The sequence below is a fragment of the Sphaeramia orbicularis genome, chromosome 10 (assembly GCF_902148855.1).
Source record: "Sphaeramia orbicularis chromosome 10, fSphaOr1.1, whole genome shotgun sequence".
Classification (NCBI taxonomy): domain Eukaryota; kingdom Metazoa; phylum Chordata; class Actinopteri; order Kurtiformes; family Apogonidae; genus Sphaeramia; species Sphaeramia orbicularis.
The window spans coordinates 52,597,880-52,617,559 of record NC_043966.1 but is presented as its reverse complement, the minus strand read 5'-3'; the positions used below and the strand labels follow the sequence as shown (position 1 = coordinate 52,617,559).

At 38.0% G+C, this 19,680-nt stretch overlaps 1 protein-coding gene across 2 annotated transcripts in view; it reads right to left on the bottom strand.

Moving 5' to 3' along the window:
* Positions 1-2,766: 2,766 nt before the first annotated feature.
* Positions 2,767-19,680, bottom strand: part of rab3gap1 (RAB3 GTPase activating protein subunit 1) — a 32,454-nt gene continuing 15,540 nt past the window's right edge. Inside the window, exons 11-25 of one of the 2 annotated variants that reach the window (XM_030145892.1) lie at positions 19,455-19,528; positions 17,539-17,631; positions 16,848-17,020; positions 15,546-15,653; positions 14,423-14,595; positions 13,357-13,411; positions 11,836-12,150; positions 10,109-10,246; positions 9,112-9,339; positions 8,677-8,773; positions 8,155-8,258; positions 6,248-6,363; positions 6,009-6,111; positions 5,617-5,640; positions 2,767-3,208 (exon numbers count right to left, since the gene is read on the bottom strand). In XM_030145892.1, coding sequence (XP_030001752.1) covers positions 2,960-3,208; positions 5,617-5,640; positions 6,009-6,111; positions 6,248-6,363; positions 8,155-8,258; positions 8,677-8,773; positions 9,112-9,339; positions 10,109-10,246; positions 11,836-12,150; positions 13,357-13,411; positions 14,423-14,595; positions 15,546-15,653; positions 16,848-17,020; positions 17,539-17,631; positions 19,455-19,528 — 2,050 coding nt within the window. In that variant the 3' untranslated portion in view covers positions 2,767-2,959. The remainder of the gene's footprint in view (positions 3,209-5,616; positions 5,641-6,008; positions 6,112-6,247; positions 6,364-8,154; positions 8,259-8,676; positions 8,774-9,111; positions 9,340-10,108; positions 10,247-11,835; positions 12,151-13,356; positions 13,412-14,422; positions 14,596-15,545; positions 15,654-16,847; positions 17,021-17,538; positions 17,632-19,454; positions 19,529-19,680) is intronic. The other variant, XM_030145893.1, reaches the window with a different exon arrangement.

Here is a 19,680-nt window from a genome sequence, read left to right as displayed (position 1 = left end):
TTGAGCTTCCCTCACAGAAGGAAAAAAAAGCCAAACCCTTTTCAGATTTAGCACAAACGCTCAGAAATGTCAGGTTCTTTTATGCAACTGTGTCAAACTGAAACTAAAAGTATTCGATGCCCACAGTGCACAGACGGCTTTAAGGAGACAATGAAGTGTTTTCATCCTGCTGTTTCTACAGAGTGAAATGAAATGGAAGAGATGGGACTGGAGGGGAACTGTAGAGGTCAAAATGAAATCTGACAAACCAGACAACTCTGGCAGAACTGGTGAATAGTGCAGGGTTCTCCAACTCTGTTCTTTCAGGTTCCACATTCAGTCTGATCTGATCTGCAGTGGACCCAACCAGTCAAATAAGAACAGAAGAACCCAGAAATAATGACAAGTGACAATTTACATCTGTGTTTTAGTGCAAAAAAACCCATTAAATTATGAAAAGACTTACTTTTATAAACTATCCAAACAAAAAAGATGTGAATAACCTGAAAAAACTGAAATTTCTTAAGAAAAATAAGTGTAATTCTAACAATATTCTGCCTCAACTTATCATTAATTTTCTTCAGACATTTCAGGTCGTTCATATTTGTTCAGGTTATTCACATTTTATTGTTACAGGATAGTTTGTTAACAAATATTTTCAAAATTTAATGTTATTTTTTGCACTAAAACAAAGACAAAAATTTGAAGTTGTCATTATTTATAGGCATAATGTAATTTTAATTTTTTATTTTTTTCACATCAAACTGAGAAGAAAATCTTCTCGAACTGAGCTGCATTGGGCCGTTGGAATGTGTTTGGCCCTTGTCGGCCACCATAGAAAACTGATAAAAGTCGCATTTAATGTGTTTTAACGTTTGTGTGAAGGAGCACACCAAAAAAATCGGATTTCATCCAAAAAATCCAAACTGTGCCTTCAGACCTGCTGTGCGAACGTGGTCTAAAATCAGAAGGTCCGAAGGCTCAGCTGCATTGAGGAACATTTGCTTTTGTCAATGTGAGAAATTCACTGTGATTTCTGCATCACACTTGTAGTGGAAGCAGCTGGAAGTGCAGATCAGCAGGTGAACCACTGGGGCATCCAAAGCATCATGTGTTTAAATTAGAGTACAATATCCCTGGTACAAATTCATACATATAGCATAAATTCCCTGTTTTTTTACCCTGTCTAAATGACTACACAGAGGTGTGGGGCAATACATATAAAAGTTCACTAGTTCCACTTTTCATTCTGCAAAAAAGAGCAATCAGAATAATCCACAATGTAGGCTATCGTGAAAACACCAATCCACTATTTGTAAAGTCTAACATAATAAAATTTAATGATATGGTTGAATTCCAAACAGCACAATTTCTGTACAAAGCCAGAAATAATCTGTTACCAAACCATTTACAGAAAATGTTTCAGGACAGAGAGGGAGGGTAGAAATGAAGGGAAATGACAAATTTTAAAAAAACAAAGATGTCGAACCACGAAGAAAAGATTGTGTTTATCCAGTAATGGTGTAAGACTGTGGAACAGACTGAGTGTGGAGCTGAAACAATGTCCAAACATTAAACAGTTTAAAAACAAATACAAATGATTTTTACTAAATACAGAGAGGAAAGGGCTGGGGGGGGGGGGGGGGGGGGTCCTGGTTGTTTCTCATAGTGGGGCTTTGCCACATATGTGCTGATAATATCTAGTTTAAATATGGATATATGAATATATTATTACTATATAGGACAATATAGGATATTATATTTATATTACATATGTATATGTGCTTTTTTTTTTAAAAGTTTTTATCTGGTATTAGTAGGATCAGTTGTAAATGGGTATTATCATATTAGTGTATATAGGAAAGAGGATGCGTGATATTGTTATACTCTTATTATTATTATTGTTGTTATTATATTGATATTCATACAAAATAATAATTGTTATATAGTGATCATAAGGAATAGACATTGGGGGTAGGTGTACATAAGTTTATACTTCTTCCTACTCCTTTTTGAGCATGTATAATTTCATTTGTTTTATTTATCTTATTATTGTCATTATTATTTACTATTATTACTATTATTATTATTTAATTATTTATTTAATTGTTTGTTTGCTTATCATTTATGTACCAGTACTTATATTTTGTTGGTTGATTTGTTTTGATTTCACTGTCAACATGTTAGAAATAAAAATGTCATTCATTCATTCATATCAGTAGACAATTATTAAAGGGTAACAACGTGTTTACTGTTGTAATTCTTCATTGGACACAAAAGCAACTGAAAACAGCGTAAGGCGTGAAAAGCATCAGTATGAGGTCTAAGCAAAATGACACAGTATGAAGAACAGCAGAGAAAACAGTGGCAAAAACGTCATTCCATAAAAGAAAAGATAAATAATATCTAGGTAACGTCAAAGGATTAACCAGCACATCGGGCTTGAATGGGGGTAACAAGTAAACTCAACAGCAAAATATTACTGTGTAATTTCAATTCAAATCCATAAACAGGTTTTTCTGTTTCTATTGAAAGACAAAAAAAAATAAACTGTATTCCAGCTCTGACTGAAATCCCTCTTTTACATGAACAGCTGACTGATTAATGGATTCTAAATGCATATTTTACATTGGAATGCAGTAATAGATTACACTGACATTTTCTCCGCAGTAATAAAGCTACGTTCATTGAACCCAGTCTGCTCATTCTAGAGTGTGTCCCTCACTGGTGTCCTAAACGTGCCGATGGGCGTCCATTTGAACAGTTATTTTCATGTGCAGATATCACTCAGATCTTAAACGGACTTTATTATTTTTCTATAAGACATTAGCTCCAACACCCACAGAAAAAATAAAATACATTTAAGTGTTAATTTTGTTTTGAAATGAAACGCGTTTACTCCCAAAGGTGTAAAGTGTCATCAGCATTTACAGCTGACATCAGTGTTTCAGGTCAAAAACTGTGAAATAAAAGGTGAATCCTAAAAGAAGGAGGTGTCTGAGGAGAAGGCCCCCGCCAGCCTGAACTCCTCCTTCATCAGAACACAGAAGAGTCTCTGAGGCAGAGCTTTGGAGTACGGCGCCGGCTGAGGGACGCACGTACGTAACAAAAACTCCCGACCCGCTGGAGACGGGAAGGCGGACATGCTGCTGCTTCCTCCGCTCTGACTTCTGTCCTCTGATTTGACTGCATGGGCTAAGTCTTCATCTAGTGGGGACAGGAGGGCAGACTGAAGGACAGAAGACAGACACATTAGCAGCAACGGAGATGGGAGACGACACATCCTGTCCTCAGAAAAACAACAGTCATACAATGGACAACGGAATCATGTCAGAAATTAAACCAGCGGTTCCAACCTTTTTTGGCTCCTGACCCCATTTTAACGTCAAATTTCAGGCAATCCCAGACATTCAAAACAGAGACTTTTTTTTTTTTGCTAAAATTAATTTGTTTTTGATCGTGTAATAGTTTGCTATACTATGTTGCAAATAAACGTTAATTTTAGACAACATTTAGACTATATAATGTAAACTTTTATAAGTAACTTTTAATTTTTTTTAAAATAAATTACTAGCGGCATTGTACCTGTGGTGCCATTGTACGATAGCGCCCTCCCGTGGTGCAACAATGACATTGCACCCGTATACCCTCCCGTGCTGCAACACGCGTTGGACACGCGCTGGACAAAGTATGTCCCGGACACAGAAGGTCCGTTATAGTAGGGTTAGAAATTCCAGGCGACCCCAGACATTCAAAACAGAGACATTTTATCTGCTAAAATTAATTTGTTTTTGATCGTGTAATAGTTTGCTATAATATGTTGCAAATAAACGTTAATTTTAACCAACATTTAGGCTATATAATATAAATTTGTATTAATAAGTTTTAATTTTTTATAAATTACTAGAAATTTCAGGCGACCCCATTTGAATTCCAGGTGACCCCATGTGGGGTCCCAACCCCAAGATTAAAAATCACTGATATTAAACAATAAATTATGCTAAAATACATGAAAGATTGCTTAACAAATTGCTAAATGGGTCAGATGAAGCCAAAGTGAACGTCAGACTCATAAATTAAAGTTTCACCACTCATTTCTCAAATAGTCAAATTTTTTTTGCTTAAGAACAAGAGGAACAGACACAGACAGACAGAGGAGGGAAAGACATGCATGAAAGGACCCTGTCAGGACTCAAACTCAGGACCTCTGAAAAGGCTTTAGGCCTTAAGGGATGTGCTCTACCAGGTGAGCCACCCATGGATTAATTATTCATTAAAAAAAAAAAAAAAAAACGTGTGGTGTTTTTTTTTTTTATATGCAATACCACTGTACACCAGGGCTGTCAACCTCCTGTTCTTTCAGGTTCCACATTCAGTCTGATTTGATCTGCAGTGGACCCAACCAGTAAAATAAGAACAGAATAACCAAGAAATAATGACAACTGACGACTTTAGTCTTTGTTTTAGTGCAAAAAAACCCATTAAATTATGAAAACACTCACTTTTATAAACTATTCAAACAAAAAAGAACCTGAAACCTGAAAAAACTGAAATTTCTTAAGAAAAATAAGTGTAATTTTAACAATATTCGGCCCCCACTTCTCATTAATTTTCTTCAGACATTTGAGGTTGTTCATATTAGTTCAGGTTATTCACATTTTATTGTTTACAGGATAGTTTGTAAATGTAAATATTTTCATAATTTAATGTTATTTTTTGCACTAAAACAAAGACAAAAATTTGAAGTTGTCATTATTTATAGGCATAATGTAAGATTTAAATTAAAAAATTTTCACATCAAACCCAGTAGTAAATCTGCAGTCATTCTTTTGTGTGGGTTCTTCTGCTGTTATTATTTGACTGTAGATCAGATTGGTCTGGATGTGGAACCGACACTAAAATGAGTTCCACAGCCTGGACTGTGGAATTTTTGCACTTTGTAAATTCATCCCAGGGGCCAGATTGGAACCTTTGAAGGGACGCATTTGGACCCCAGGCCACATGTTTGACACCCCTGACGTACACACTGCTGTATCATAATTGGTCTTAATCCCATCAGGAGTTAGTAACACCAAGTACGTTAATTTATTTGGGAAATTTACACAATACTATTTCATGAACACTTGAACGCTTCGATAGAAACTGATCTGTGGATAGAAAACATCCAGCTTAATAAAATTCTTTCTCCCAGAGGTTGTTCATTGTTTTATACCAGTCTTTCTCAACCTTTTTTTGAACAAAGGTCCACTAACCACATCATGAGCCTCCTGCTGCCCCCCCACCCCCACTCCGGGGGTCTAAAAGTAACACAACAAACCTCAGTTTCCCAAAGCCTCTGCCACATGGATGGATAAAGTTCCATCTCATCTCATCTGTATGTGGAGGACGTGGTGGGTTATATACCTCTGTAGATAAAGCCCCCCCATCACTTCATCATTTCACACCTGCCACCCCCCAAAAATAAATTTGTTACGGGGGGACACTGTAATAGTCCAACCACTTGAATTTTGACATGGGGAGGGGGGGTCTGCTGCATCTTCTTTGTACTAATACACCCCCCCCCCCCTTTCATTCAACTACACAGATAAAACAGATTTGACATTTTCACATGTATTTAAATCAGTTCCTTATGGTTACCTCATCACTCGTGAAGTCTGCCAGCTTCATGTAAGCAGCAGGAGAAGACGATAAACAAAAAAAGCAAAGTCGAAAAGAGAAATTTTAGGCAAAAGATGCACACATTTAAAATTCTGACAAGGGCTTGTAGAATGGCTCACTCCACTTTTGGGTCCATAATGGGATGTTTCACCATTATGTGGGCTACAAATATGTATATATTTTAGCCCAAGTTAGTGGCTTGTTTGGTTGTGCTTCGTTTTAATAGTACATTGTTACATTTTATTAGTACATATTTGCATATACTGTATAATCTTGGGATGTTACATGTTAACAAGCAAATATATTAAGAAGTAGTACTATTATTTAATAAGCCCTTTTCCTCATTTCTTGTTTGCTGCTGAGGAGCTTACCCTTTGAGAGTTCACAAACAGCCTGTGGATAATACTGCCAGCTGGACCCTGACCGGCTCCAAGCACCGTTACTTCTGGTTCCTCCAGCAGGGTGCTCACAAACCTAAAGACAACGAGGATTACTAAAGTATTAGTGAGTAACAGAAAAAAATAAAAAAGCCATAGTACATTATGCTGCCCTTGCAAATATGTCATATACACCACATGGAAAGCTAGCATGCTGTTAACATAAACCTTACGTCTTCAGCTCTTCGGTCTCATTCCAGTTGTCTCCCTCACCAATACCGAACTTGGCCTTCAGTGAGCGAGCTTGAGTAATGACTGTCTCAATGGTCATCAGCTGGTTTATGAACTCCTACAAGACAGACAGAAGTCACACATGTCCCCTGTGAGAGAAGAACCTAGAGGCACAACAAATGAACAACAGGCCAACATCTTCAAATAAATTCATAAAAGATTCAGGGTCAGTTCTGCTCACTGAAGAAGATGTTGTGGCTACAGAAGCTAGGACCTCACATTCCGATAGATCCACATCTAAAACAACAGTCATGACACTTTGCGTAGCACATCCCAGCAACAAGACGTGAACCGACGGTTGGCAAGTCACGTCAACAGGCGAGGTCCAATAGATGAGTTTCAGTGTTTACTAACAACAGTGGTGCGCGGGCAACTCGGAGGTAAAAACACCAGTACCAGCTCCAGCCGGCTCACATCAGCTGCGTACACCTCCAGGCTCTGCCCCGGAACTGGTGAGCGAGCCCATATGTTAGCTCTAAAATGGTCCATCAACTGTCTGTGTCCAAAAGCCCCTCCCATCTTCTCTTTCACGGCCGCATAATTTGACTGGAGCGCATGTGGAAGGCTGTCCCACAGTAGAACAGCAGACTGTCATAGACAGGTGGGCAGTATTGTCACCAGCTCCAGCTGAACTCAGCGCTGTCGCCCGCCGTAGCTCCGACTGCCACTTCCAGCTGACGAAACTCTGGCTGCCATCGCCGGCAAAGGGAGCAGGTAGATCCACAACCACTCTGTCTGTACAGGTGATAGTCCAGGGGAAGTCCTCCTGTAGGTTTAAAGGGGTCTGCAGCACCATACCACATGATGACTATTCCTTTTTCCACGCCGCTAAAGCACAACAAGCACGCAGGCTAACTATACTGAGAAGCTACGCTAACCACGGTAATAACTATAAACAGCGGTGGGCAGAACAGAACCACCGCTGCCACCAGTGGAACCCAGCGGTCTGTATGCAGAACTGATACTTGGTGGACAGGTGGACGGTGAGTCATTTGACAGAAGTACCGCTGTTGTATTCAGTGTAGTTGTGAACAGTGGTGCTGTTGGTTCTTTACAGGTAGGATACTGTTATGGAATGTCTGATGACTTGTTCAGAGACAGACATACCAGCAGGTTCTGTTCACAGTGTTGTGTGAAACTTTCTTTGGTAGATTACCCTCAGTATTTTAATCTGTCAACATGACGGACGGCCTTCAGAATTTTCTGTCATTTAAAAAAAAAAATCCATCAATGACAGAATATTTTCGGTTAACGCGAGCTCTGTATGGTAGATCTCCAGTACTTACAGATCTGAAGTGTGCACTGCACAGACCAGCATTCTTCATTTCCTCCTCAGACCAGTTCTCGCGTCTTAATGCCTGCAACCATAACTTTCGCCAGTTTTTGTGGAGGGGATGTTTACCAGCAGGAATTCTATTTAAGATTAAATCTTTCTGTGTGCTCGTTCTGTTCTGACAACCCACGGCACAGCAACACAACGGCATTATTCACACTGGCAGTCACTGCTCTGCTACGAACTCAGCGTGCCTTCTGCCTCCACGGTGCGCACGCAGCATACGTCAAACATCACATGAAACTGATCTATCAGAAGACGGAGTCAGATGACGTTGCAAAGTCCAACCCATTGTTTGGGGTGGAGTCACCCAAGAAGATAATTGTCAACCACACCCGGTATTCGGGGCTTTTTGACTCAAGTTACTGCGGGAGCTCTTGTCCAGAGAGACCAGAGCTGGCTTTTATATTTCACATGTGATCAGAATGAATTCATTCATTCATGCATCCTGAACTCGTCTTTGGAGCTTCCAATCAACAAACACGAAAAATCCTAACAGTAGTGATTATCGCTTACCTCTAACGTCTTGTAGTCATGGTTGGGGTGGTGCAATAATTTGCTGGCCTGAGACAGAGTTTGCTGGATGACCTTCTTGACTGATGGAATATCTTCGAAGGACTCTGTGAGGGAGTGGAGAAGAAGCAGAACTTTATAAGCACGTGTTCAGCGGTACAAAGCTTGTCCACGGTCAAGGTTTTTCTTAACAGACTCATGGGAATTTTTTGCAGATTACATTCTCAGAAAGTGAAAGTACTGTCTGAACAGAAGAATGTAAAATACTGAAGTATTCCCAGAAACCGGGGTTTTGAAGGTCACTGGTAACATTTTTACTGGAGTGTTTTTGATACATGCATGACATTTTCAAGAGTTATTGAAAGGTGAAGTAAACATGCATTTAACTTCTGTAAAAGAAGATCTACAGTTACATGTTTTCCAAATTACAGCTTGCTGAAAACTGTATGGAAAGAAAAAAACAAAACAAAACAGACAATCCAATTATGCTGTAAAAACAGTGTAGGTTGGAGTGTACAGACTCACCCTCCTCTTTCAACTTCAGAATAGCTGCATGAAGTAAGCAGGGAAGGAGATGGAGTGTAAAATCTGCAGGTTTTTGCACTGCCAAATAGTGGAGAACCTGGGGTGGGGGGGGTGTGGGGGGAATGGTTAGTTTATCTTAGTCAAAACTATTATGTCTACACTGTAAGCCTGGATTTTGTATTTACTAAAATTCTTTAATTACAATGTACTTAATTGATTTCAGTTTTATTACATTACTATAACATGTTAAGTATATTCTACTAATTTGTAGACGTAGTCGGCTAAAGCTGGCTCCGGTGTCAGACAGACCCCAAATCCAGATGAATGCTTACCCCCTGAACGAACATTTGAATGAAGTTGAATACTCCAGCCCTACTCAACACAATGGAAGACCTGACTCCTTCAGTAACCGTTCATTTCCGCGGTGGGCTTTACCTTTTCAGCCTCTTTGGTGTCATCAAACAGCCTCCTCTGGCGCCGGGCAGGTATAGCTCTGGTTGTTTCCCAAGCTTCTACCCACATGTTTCCAGGGATCTTCATCCTGGCACTAAGCTCACCGGTCACCACTACGTTCCCTTTCTCATCCACCACTTCCTCCTCCACGTAGTCCCTGGGTGAATACCAGCGCACAAAGTCCTCCAGAACACAGCCTGGATTTGCTGCCTGTGGACCGAAGGCATTTTATTATTTCAGCTGTCAAAGAAATGATACAGTCAGAGAAAGGGTAGACCACCGCCATGGACTGAGACTCCGTTTATTACATACTATTGAGTTTTTTTCTTTTTTCAATTTACATTTTTACCATTCAAAACTTACCCGAAATAAAATCTGCAGCTGAGTGTGACTAGCCCCTCAGACACTGGCTCCTCAATGTTTTCATAAATCAAAGTGACAGCGTTTAAAGGACAGATCCAGCAGTGACACAGGGACACATGTCCAGTTCAATAGTGTCTGTGTTTAACTCAGTAACTGATCTGCATGTTTAATACATGTATGAATAGGTCTGAGTAAGTACTGTCACATGACACACAGTACAATTTACAGAAATAAAAAAGTTTAGATTAAAGTTTCAACTATCATTTCTCAAATAGGCTCTTTTTTTTTTCTTAAAGAACTCTTTTATGGAACTGTTTACAAAATTTCAGTATCACTTCAGTATTACTAAAAAAAAAAAAAAGATGTAACTGATTATGTAAATTTATACTTCTGACATATATGTAAATGCACTATTAACTTTAACTATTATTAAAATTAATTAAAGTTAACAAATGCAAATGTATTCTCTGTATTTAGCCACAGGGATAAATGTTCCCTGAGGTCATTATCATGATCCAAGTCAGTGCATTGCTCCAAAATTAACCGGGTATAGATGTTTTGATGCCAAATCTTGTCAATCATATTTAATAATAAATATAAAGATGATGTTTTCTACCTTAAAGGACTCCATGTCAGATAGCAGACAGGCGCTCTGCATGCGGGCGCGGAGGTGGGCGCCTTCAGCTGATGTGCCCAGTTTGGCCAGGACCTCCGACTGCTCCTCTAACAAATCCTCTGTCATGGGAGCAGGCTCCTGGAAATCAAACAAACACATCAGTATGAATGAATGAATGAACGAATGAATGAATGAAATGAAATCTTTATTTCGAACATGTCGACAGTGAAATCAAAACAAAAATCAACCAACAAAATATAAGTACTGGAACATAAATGATTGATAAGCAAACAAACAACAAAAAAAACCCCAATAATAATAATAAGATAAATAAAAGAAATGAAATGAAATTATACATGCTCGAAAAGGAGTAAGAAGAAGTAAAAACTTATGTACTCCTACCCCCAATTTCTATTCCTTATGATTAGTATATAGCAGTGGTTTCCAACATTTTTTGGCTCATGACCCCATTTTAACGTCAAAAATTTCTGGCAACCCCAGACATTCAAAACAGGCATTTTTTTTGCTCAGATTAATTTGTTTTTGATCATGTAATAGTTTGCTACACAATGTTTCAAATCCAGGTTAATTTTAGAGGACATTTAGTCTATATAATGTATATTATTGTGGACAGAGGCAGTAAATCCAGGTGTAGATTACTGCACAAAGGGAGAATTTTATTTTCCTTGGTCAGGATCTGTCCAGTCAGTCCAGCTGTGATTTACAAGGAGGACAATTAATACTGAACAAACAAGAACTGAAACTATGAATTATGAAAGAGCTGCAGCATCTGAAACCGACCACAATGAACATTTGACACACAAACAGAACCACAGTGCTGCAGTTTCACACTCACAGTTTGTCATGTCTTTTATGTTTTGATTGTCTCTGTCAACTCACCATATATTTTTTAATTAGTAATTTTTTTTTTTTTTTTAATCAATTACTGGAAATTTCAGGCGACCCCATTTGAATTTCAGGTGAATTTCAGGCTGAAAAACACTGCTATATAGAAATTATTATTTTGTATGAATATCAATAACTATCAATAACTATATCACACATCCTTTTTCCTATATACACTAATATGATAATACCAATTTACAACTTATCCTACCAGATATTAATCCCACATATTAATAAAAATTTAAAAAACAAAACAAAAAAATAAACAAAAACACATATACATATATAATATAAATACATACAATATTCTATATTGTCCTATATAGTAATATAGAAATAATATATTCTATATCCATATTTAAACAAGATATTATCAGCACTTTGATGTGCTTTTAACATTCATATTCTTTTTTTTAATTTTGCTTTTGTTTTTCTATAGCACTTTGAATTCCTTTTTTTTTAATGTATTATTGCGTTTATCATGTCATTTATTTATTTCAGTTTCCCTGGTCTTACTCTTTGTGCCTTCCACCTCTGTATGGTTTTTCACTCCCTTTGTCCTTTAATAATAATAATAATAATAATAATAATAATAATAATAATAATAATAATAATAATAATATCACACATCCTTTTTCCTATATACTCTACTATGATAAATACCCATTTACAACTTATCCTACCAGATACTAATACTGACTGACTGATTTTGAAGGGAAAAAAATGCTGAAAAGTTATTTACTCCAGTTTGGTCAGTCTAATATTAACTCTACATCCCTCCCATAGATGGGTTAGCTTTTTTTAAAGGCACAGATCCAAACCTGTGTGATCGGAATGTACAGCGGCTCTGTGGAGTTGAGTAGAGTCATGTTGTTAGAGGGATGGAGCCGGCCGTCTGGTTTAGTTTTGCTGCCGTTCTTTTCTCCTTCAGTGTGGGAACCATCCATCTCCCCCTGGTCACTCAGACACTCAAAGAACTCGTCATCGCTGTCACTCCATGAGTCCCATGATTTCCCTGGAGACACTTCCCTTGTAGAAGTGGAGGCGGTTGAAGCTCTGGTGGATTCTTTCCCTCCATCCTTCATCTTCTGAGCTTCATCCCTCGCCCGCTTCCTTTCAATACAACAGTTCAACATCTGGACAGCAACAGAAAAAATACAAATACAGCATTTTTACTAGAACTAATAATATGAAGGATTTATTGCTTGCCAGAGGGTAAGCATATTGGTCAGTTTGTCTGTCTGTCTGTCTGTCTGTTTGTGCTGTAGCTAAGGATGTAACAATATGAAAATTTCATATCACGGTTATTGTGACCAAAATTATCAGTTATCATTATTATCGTGGTATTATTGAAATTGTGCTCAAAATGTTCAAAAAGTACTGATACACACACTGAAATAATTTAACCAAGTTGTATTTTGAAAAAAATAAGCAAACAAACAAACAAAACAAAACAACCTCCCCCCCCCAAATAAATGGCACAATGCACTTTCTGTTGCAGAAACATTCAAATATTAACCCTTAGTGGTCTGAGCCTATTTTGGCCGTTTTTCAGTACTTCTGATTTTGCCTTTATATACTATACAAACAAATGTTTACTATACCCATGTTTGGGATCTGTTTTTTCAGCACAACTTCATTTATATCATCTGCCTATTATTTTTTTCACTTTAACCTACTATATCAACATAAAAGGACAAAAAACACAAAAAAATATATAAAATCCAATTTGAAAAATGTATGTAACACACAGATAAATAACACACAGAAGCTTAACGAACCTTTTCAAAGACTTTAAAAGTGAATATTGGTTCCAAATATTAGGTATATACAATTAAAATTGTAATAAATTAAAACTATACTCAAATATTTGACATAAAAGCAGATCTTTACATCGGCATTTTCTCTGGAAAAGTGCAGTAATCAAACACGGTTATCATGATAATTAGAATTTAAACGGTAATACTAACCATTACCAATTTTACCATGGTTTATCATTATACCAGTAATCATTACATCCCTAGCTCTAGCGGTCACATTTCAAGCATTACTGATATCAAACCATAACCAAATGATTTGCCATGGTTTCTAGTCGACTTGATTAGTTTTTGACAATATTAGGCCAAACTCCAGCTCAGATATAGGCCAAAGCTGGGGTCAAGCTCCTAATTTGCGTATTCACAAAATGGCTAGTGCCTTGGGTTGGAGGTTTGTTAACATTTTGAATTGACTATGAGCATTGTACTTGTTCAATAATAAAAATGAATCTTCAAAGATACAACTTGCCTAACATTTATGAGACCTGCAACTGACAAACAACAACCTCAAGTGTTTGTTTTTACCTGAAGTTTCTGGAACAAAAGACAACACCGTAGATCAGGAGGCCCAGCAGGCAATCTGCAGATGAAAGAGCAGATGGGAAAGACTTAACAGCTGTGAATGAAGAGCATTTATTAATTTACATTCAGTTTGTATCTTAGACACAGGAGAACACCTGTGTCTGGAGCTTTAATTTGAAATCAGTTGTCGCAACTAATTTTTTAAAACATACATTCCTCTGACTTTAGAACTATGTATTCAGGACTCAAAACACCTGCTATGAAAATAGATGAATATCTCTGGAATGTTCTTTTGGCAGCAGGGAAAAAAGCAATAACAAAAAAACCGATGGAACTGTTCAGCAATGGGTTCAAATAACATGGGACATTTACAAAATGGAAAAAAAAAATCACCTTCACCGTTAAACTGAAATTACAAATATTCATCAAACATTGGGAAAAATGGGAAAATTATGTGAAACAATACATGCCAAATGTTACCATGGTGATATAAAAGGAGACTATTGGATTTAATATGTACTTTTTTATTTTTTATTTTCAGTCTGTATAAGTATCGCTCGTAATCTTTCTTTTCTATTGAATGTTATACAAAGCTAGATATGTCCATACTGTTATCTCTCTAGATGTTTGAAGAAAAGAAAAAGAATAAATAAATAAATAAAAATAAATAATTTACAATCCCTAAGAAAGTGGGACAGAGACAGTCAGAAATGTATTAGCCTCACTGAGCCTTGTTTTGATGGAGAGTGTTTTTCTAGAATGTGAACACTGTGAGGAACATGTGGCAGATTGATGTGATCTTATCTTTTAAGCTTCAACAAAAATAAAATAAAATAAAATAAATATCAGTTTTCATGTTTTTACAGATTCTACAGATACATGTTATCAAATATATCCTGTTGATTTCTTGGCAGGGCTGCACAAATGACTGACATCAAAGTAAACTGACTGGTTAAAGAAACTTCCCTTTTGATATTTTTCAAAGGGGGATTACAAACAACATGACAGGAAGTGCAACTCAAGCCAAAGTGGTCGACAGTATGCATGAGAACAGAAGTGAAATTCTCACCCATAGATGAGGTAGTTGTTTTCCCATCGGTAACGCAACTCCAGGACAAATTCCTGCCAGAGGTGTGCAACAGCCCGCAGCCCACCGTGGTAAAAGTTGACCAGACTCATACACAGCGCCAGCCGGTAGGTCAGACTGTCACTGGGCGCCGACTTTAACTGGATATACAGATTCTACACAGAGAAACAATAAGGCCGACAAACCAGACTGGTGATTTCTTTGAATAAGTAAGGTCTGTTTTTACTGCTTTATCAAAGCGTTAATCATTAATGGGTTGTCCAATTATGGTGTTTACAGTATGAATTTCCAAGTTACTCAGGAAACATCAATGTTGCACCAAAAGCTACTTTTCTGTGGTGGCCCATTAGACTTTTACAAAACAGTCAACCTGCCTACAAAACAGTTCACTTATCAGCATAAGGGCGAAGACACACCAACCCGATTGCCGACCGTCACCTGAAAAGGTTCCATCCCCCCTGACACGGTCAAAAAAAGTAGGAAGAACACGCCAAATCAACTACCGACTTTAGCGTGTGTTCTGCGCTTGCGCAAGACGTAAAACCAGAAAATGATGGAACATCTCTGTAGACCAAAACCGATGAACAGATGGTTAGTAATAAGAAGATACTGGTGTTGTCAGCTCTAGGGCTTCTACTGGTGGAAGAAGAAAGATTTTGCTGGTGAAAACTACAGAGAAATCGCACTATGCTAACAATGCTAACAATGCTAACAATGTTGACTTGATGGAATGAATGAAGTCCATAGTCCACACTGACTGTCACTCATTCAGATCCAATCTGAGCAGTGAATGGACTATTATAGAAGACAATCATAGTGTGCAGTACCGTGGCAGAGCTGGATTCACATGGAAACTTCTCCTTCACTCATTCACTAGTCCAGGTCTATCCCTCCATCAGTCAGAGTGGTCCGACTGAATGACCAATAGTGGCCGATTACACATGTTGAATCAACCGAAAAGACTGGAGACGGCATTAACGACAGCTGATCAAACGGAACACACCAAACAGACTCATGTGACCGATCTCGCCAGACTGCCCAACGACGACCGCCAAAAACCAGGTTGGTGTATCTTTGCCTTAAGAGTGGTAAAAGGACTACATACATAGTCTGAGTCTTTTTCTTGATTGGTCTTGTCACCTGTACTGGACTGTGGAACTTTATTCCTGGGATTCTCTGATGACTTCTCCACTGCAGCATCTGGAAAAAGATACTAAAAAGGAAAAAAAAAAAACTACATGAACTAAAGTTAAATAGAGCTTCTATTATCAAATATCTTTATGGTCCAAGGGAAAAATGGATTTCAAAGCCATGTTTGTACCTTACAGAATTAAAGGACAATACACCAAACTTGAAACAGATACTTATCAGCTGTGTTCCCTGTAAAAATCACAATCCCCTACCACCCATATACATGAACAGTCAAAATGATCAAAAAATGAAGAATGAAAGGCAACAGTTAAAAGAAACACATGACTACTATTATTCCTTGTTGCTGTGTCTGTATCTGCGTCATCTTCATCATCACCATCATCAGTGCTAGCTCCTCCCATCTACCACCATTACCACGCACTGATCCCGGAACACCTGAAAAATGTAGGTCAGCATCGCTGTCCAAATTTGATGCGTCAACCCCAATTTGACCTTCAAAATGAAGGTCAAAGTCAACACCCAAAGAACTCATCCAAGAGCTTCCAAAGTGGCACCTAAATACCAAACATGGAGGAGATCGGACAGTTTGGTAAGGTGTAATCACGTTCACACTGATGGACAGACCAAAACTAATGAAATGACGAAAACTACAATTGTAAAAACATTTTCGTTAACTGAAATAAATAAAAACTAGAATTCAAAGAAAAAAACGATAACTAACTGAAACTGTATTGTGTACTAACTACTAACTAACTAAAACGTATAAAAATTATGGAAAAAATTCCCTTTGTTTTCATCTTTGTCAGTGTCGGATTGATATGAAATCAATTTATTTCCCTCAAGCAATTTTCTCTGCTGGCACCATATGATATTTAAGGGTCCGTCACTTGTGTTCACTTGTGGTTTCCAGTCGTCTTCTGGTCCCCACTCTACCTGGAAACATGGAGACTAAAGTTGGGAGAAAGCAGCAAAGTCCTGTCTGGGATTTATTTGAATACGACAACAGAGAAGAAGAGAAAAGAGACGACTAAACTGAAATTAATACTAAAACTAAACTAAAACTAAGCATTTAGAAAATAACGAAAACTAATAAAAACTAGCAAACCTGCTCTAAAAACTAATTAAAACTAACTGAATTAGAGAAAAAAAAGTCAAAACCAAACTATAATGAAAAATCCAAAACTATTCGAACCTTGGGACAGACACAAATACAGACACTGCAGGGTACGATAACGCCAGAGGGGTGAAAACTCACCAGAAGGATGGAATTGAGTACATCGGTGTTCAGTGGTGACTCATCAATGTGCCTGTGCCGTCGAATGTGCTTTCGGGCGTTATGGACCATGTTGGAGACAGACAGTTTAGATATGGGGGCGGCTGCTGCTGGTTCTGTCAACTTGGACAAAGCAGAGCTAATATCGCCAGTGTCTGTAAAAGCAAAAAAAAAAAAATCACACAACATACATGGAAGTATTGGTTGGATACACACTCAGGTCCTTAAGTATTTGGACAGTGAAACAAACTTTTGGAATTTTGCCAAGATGTGATTGTTGTGTGGATTTTCAGCTTTAATTTAATGGGTTTAAAAAAAACACTAGATTTACAATTTAGGAATTACAGCCATTTTATATATACACGAGGGACATCATCTAAAATAGTTGCAATTCCTAAATCATTAGTGTATCATCTTTGTTAATGCCTTTGGATTAAAGCTTAAAATCTACACTTCAATCACATCTTGATTGCTATATCCCAAATTTCTAAAAAATGTCATTGTCTGAACACTGACGGACCTAACTGTTGTATGAGAACATAAGCTTTTATAGGAGCTAAGGTATTTAATCAGACACTCAATGAAAACAGTTTACAAACACCAAAAGCAACCGAAGGGTGAGTGCATCAATGCCATCCAGTCCACTGTTCAACCGTTCATCTGAAAGCTTCACCTTTCCCCTCTTCGTCCGTTAGTCCTCTTCCCAAAATATCTTCGGTGGATTCTTTAGTACAGCAGAGTTTGAAGAACTCCATCAGAAAGTCTCCTGCGTAAGAGGACAGGAACAGATCAAATCCTTTTCATGACAGTTTGACCACCAACACCAGGTATACATTTCCCTAACAGCTGAGAAGAACATTTGATAGTACAGTTAAACTTTTTCCAAAGAGGTGCAGTTACCACAGAGAAATACCACCCACCAACATGCTACAACAGAGCCCCTGTTATAAAATTTATGGCTAGAGGTGCAACAGTAGAGTACAGTGCAGGGCTCTCAAACTCATTTTCTTTCAGGTTCCACATTCAGCCCAGTTTGACCTCCAGTGGGCCGGACCAGTAAAATAATAGCATAATAGCCTATAAATAATGACAACTCCAAATTTTTCATATGCAAAAAATAACATTATGTTATGAAAACATTTACATTTTACAAACTATCCAAACAAAAAAGATGTGAATAACCTGAAAAAACTGAAATTTCTGAAGAAAAAAAGAAGAAATAATAAGAAAAAAATATGATAATATTCTGCCTCAACTTATGATTTGTACATGTGCATTACAGATCAGATCTACCAAGGCACAAAACAGGCAGAATATTGTTTAAATTGCACTTATTTTTCTGTAGACAGTTCAGGTTGTTCATATTTGTTCAGATTATTGATGTTTTATTATTAAAGGATATCAGAATGTAATGTTCTTTGCAGTAAATCAAAGAGAAAACATTGGTGTTGCCATTATTTATTAGGCATGATGTCATATTATTTTTTTCACATTAAACCAAGAAGAAAATTTGGAGTCATTATTTCTAGGTTATTATGCTGTTATTTTCCAGTTTGACACCTTTGACTGTTAATATCTTCTGCACTTTGCACATCCATCCTGCGGGCCAGATTGGAACCTTTGGTGGGACGGATTTGGCCCCCGGACCGCATGTTTGAGACCTGTGGTACACGTGCATTCCGACCCTTCATTCTTTTCACTTGTTATGACGCTACAATCATTTAAACTCACCTTCATCCATATTAGTCTACACTCGGTACCCCATAATGACAAAGTGAAAAGAGAATTTTAGAAATTTTTGCAAACTAAAATATTACATTGGCACAAGCATTCAGACCCTTTACTCAGAACTTAGTTGAAGCAATTACAGAATCAAGACTTTTTAGGTCCAATGCTGAGGTACACAGATTTGCACAGTGGGGCTGGGGGATTCTCTGCCATTCTTCTTTGCAAATCATCTCAAGCTCAGTCAGCTTGGATAAACATTTTCTCTCCATAGATGTTTGATAGGGTTGAAGTCAGGGCTGTGGCTGGACCAGTCCAGGACATGTTGTCCCTGAGCCACTCCTATCGTACCTTGTCGTGGCTGTGTTCTTCTGGTCAGAATCATGTGGAAGGTGAACCTTCAGCCTGATCTGAGGTCCTGTGGGCTGTGGTACAGATTTTCATGGAGGATCTCTCTGTACTTTGCTTCATTCGGCTTTCCCTCAACCATGACCAGTTTCCCAGTCCCTGCTGCTGAAAGACACCCCCACAGAGATGATCCCACCGCCATTCACTGTTGGGATGGTACTGGGCAGGCAATGAGCTGTGCATGGTTTCCTCCGGACATAACATTTAGAACTGAGGCTAAACAATTCAATCTCTGTCTCACTGGACCAGATAATCTCGTTTCCCAGTCTGAGAGTCCTGGTGCTTTTTTGTGAAGTCCAAGCAGAGTTTCGTGTGCCTTACCTAGACCATACTCGCTGAGTTCGCAAGACCGTACTCTGTGAACTCGGTATTGAGAAACGACCACTGTGTTATTATCTGCGAAGCTAGCACATTAGCACACACTGTACCTAAGAAATATCAAAGGGCTAAACTTACCCAGTAAACACTGAGGATTTTCAACTGCCCGAACCCTGACGGACCAGTGAGGAGCCTGGAGAGGATCGAGGTCACTGCAGAGGAAAAGAACTTGTACAGTTAAATCACATAGTATGACAAAAAGATTTCAATTTGGTGCAACATAAACTACCATCCAGACAATGCCTTTTTCAGGGAAATGCAAACTGCATCTACAGACATTTCACCAAATAAAAACATTTGTTGC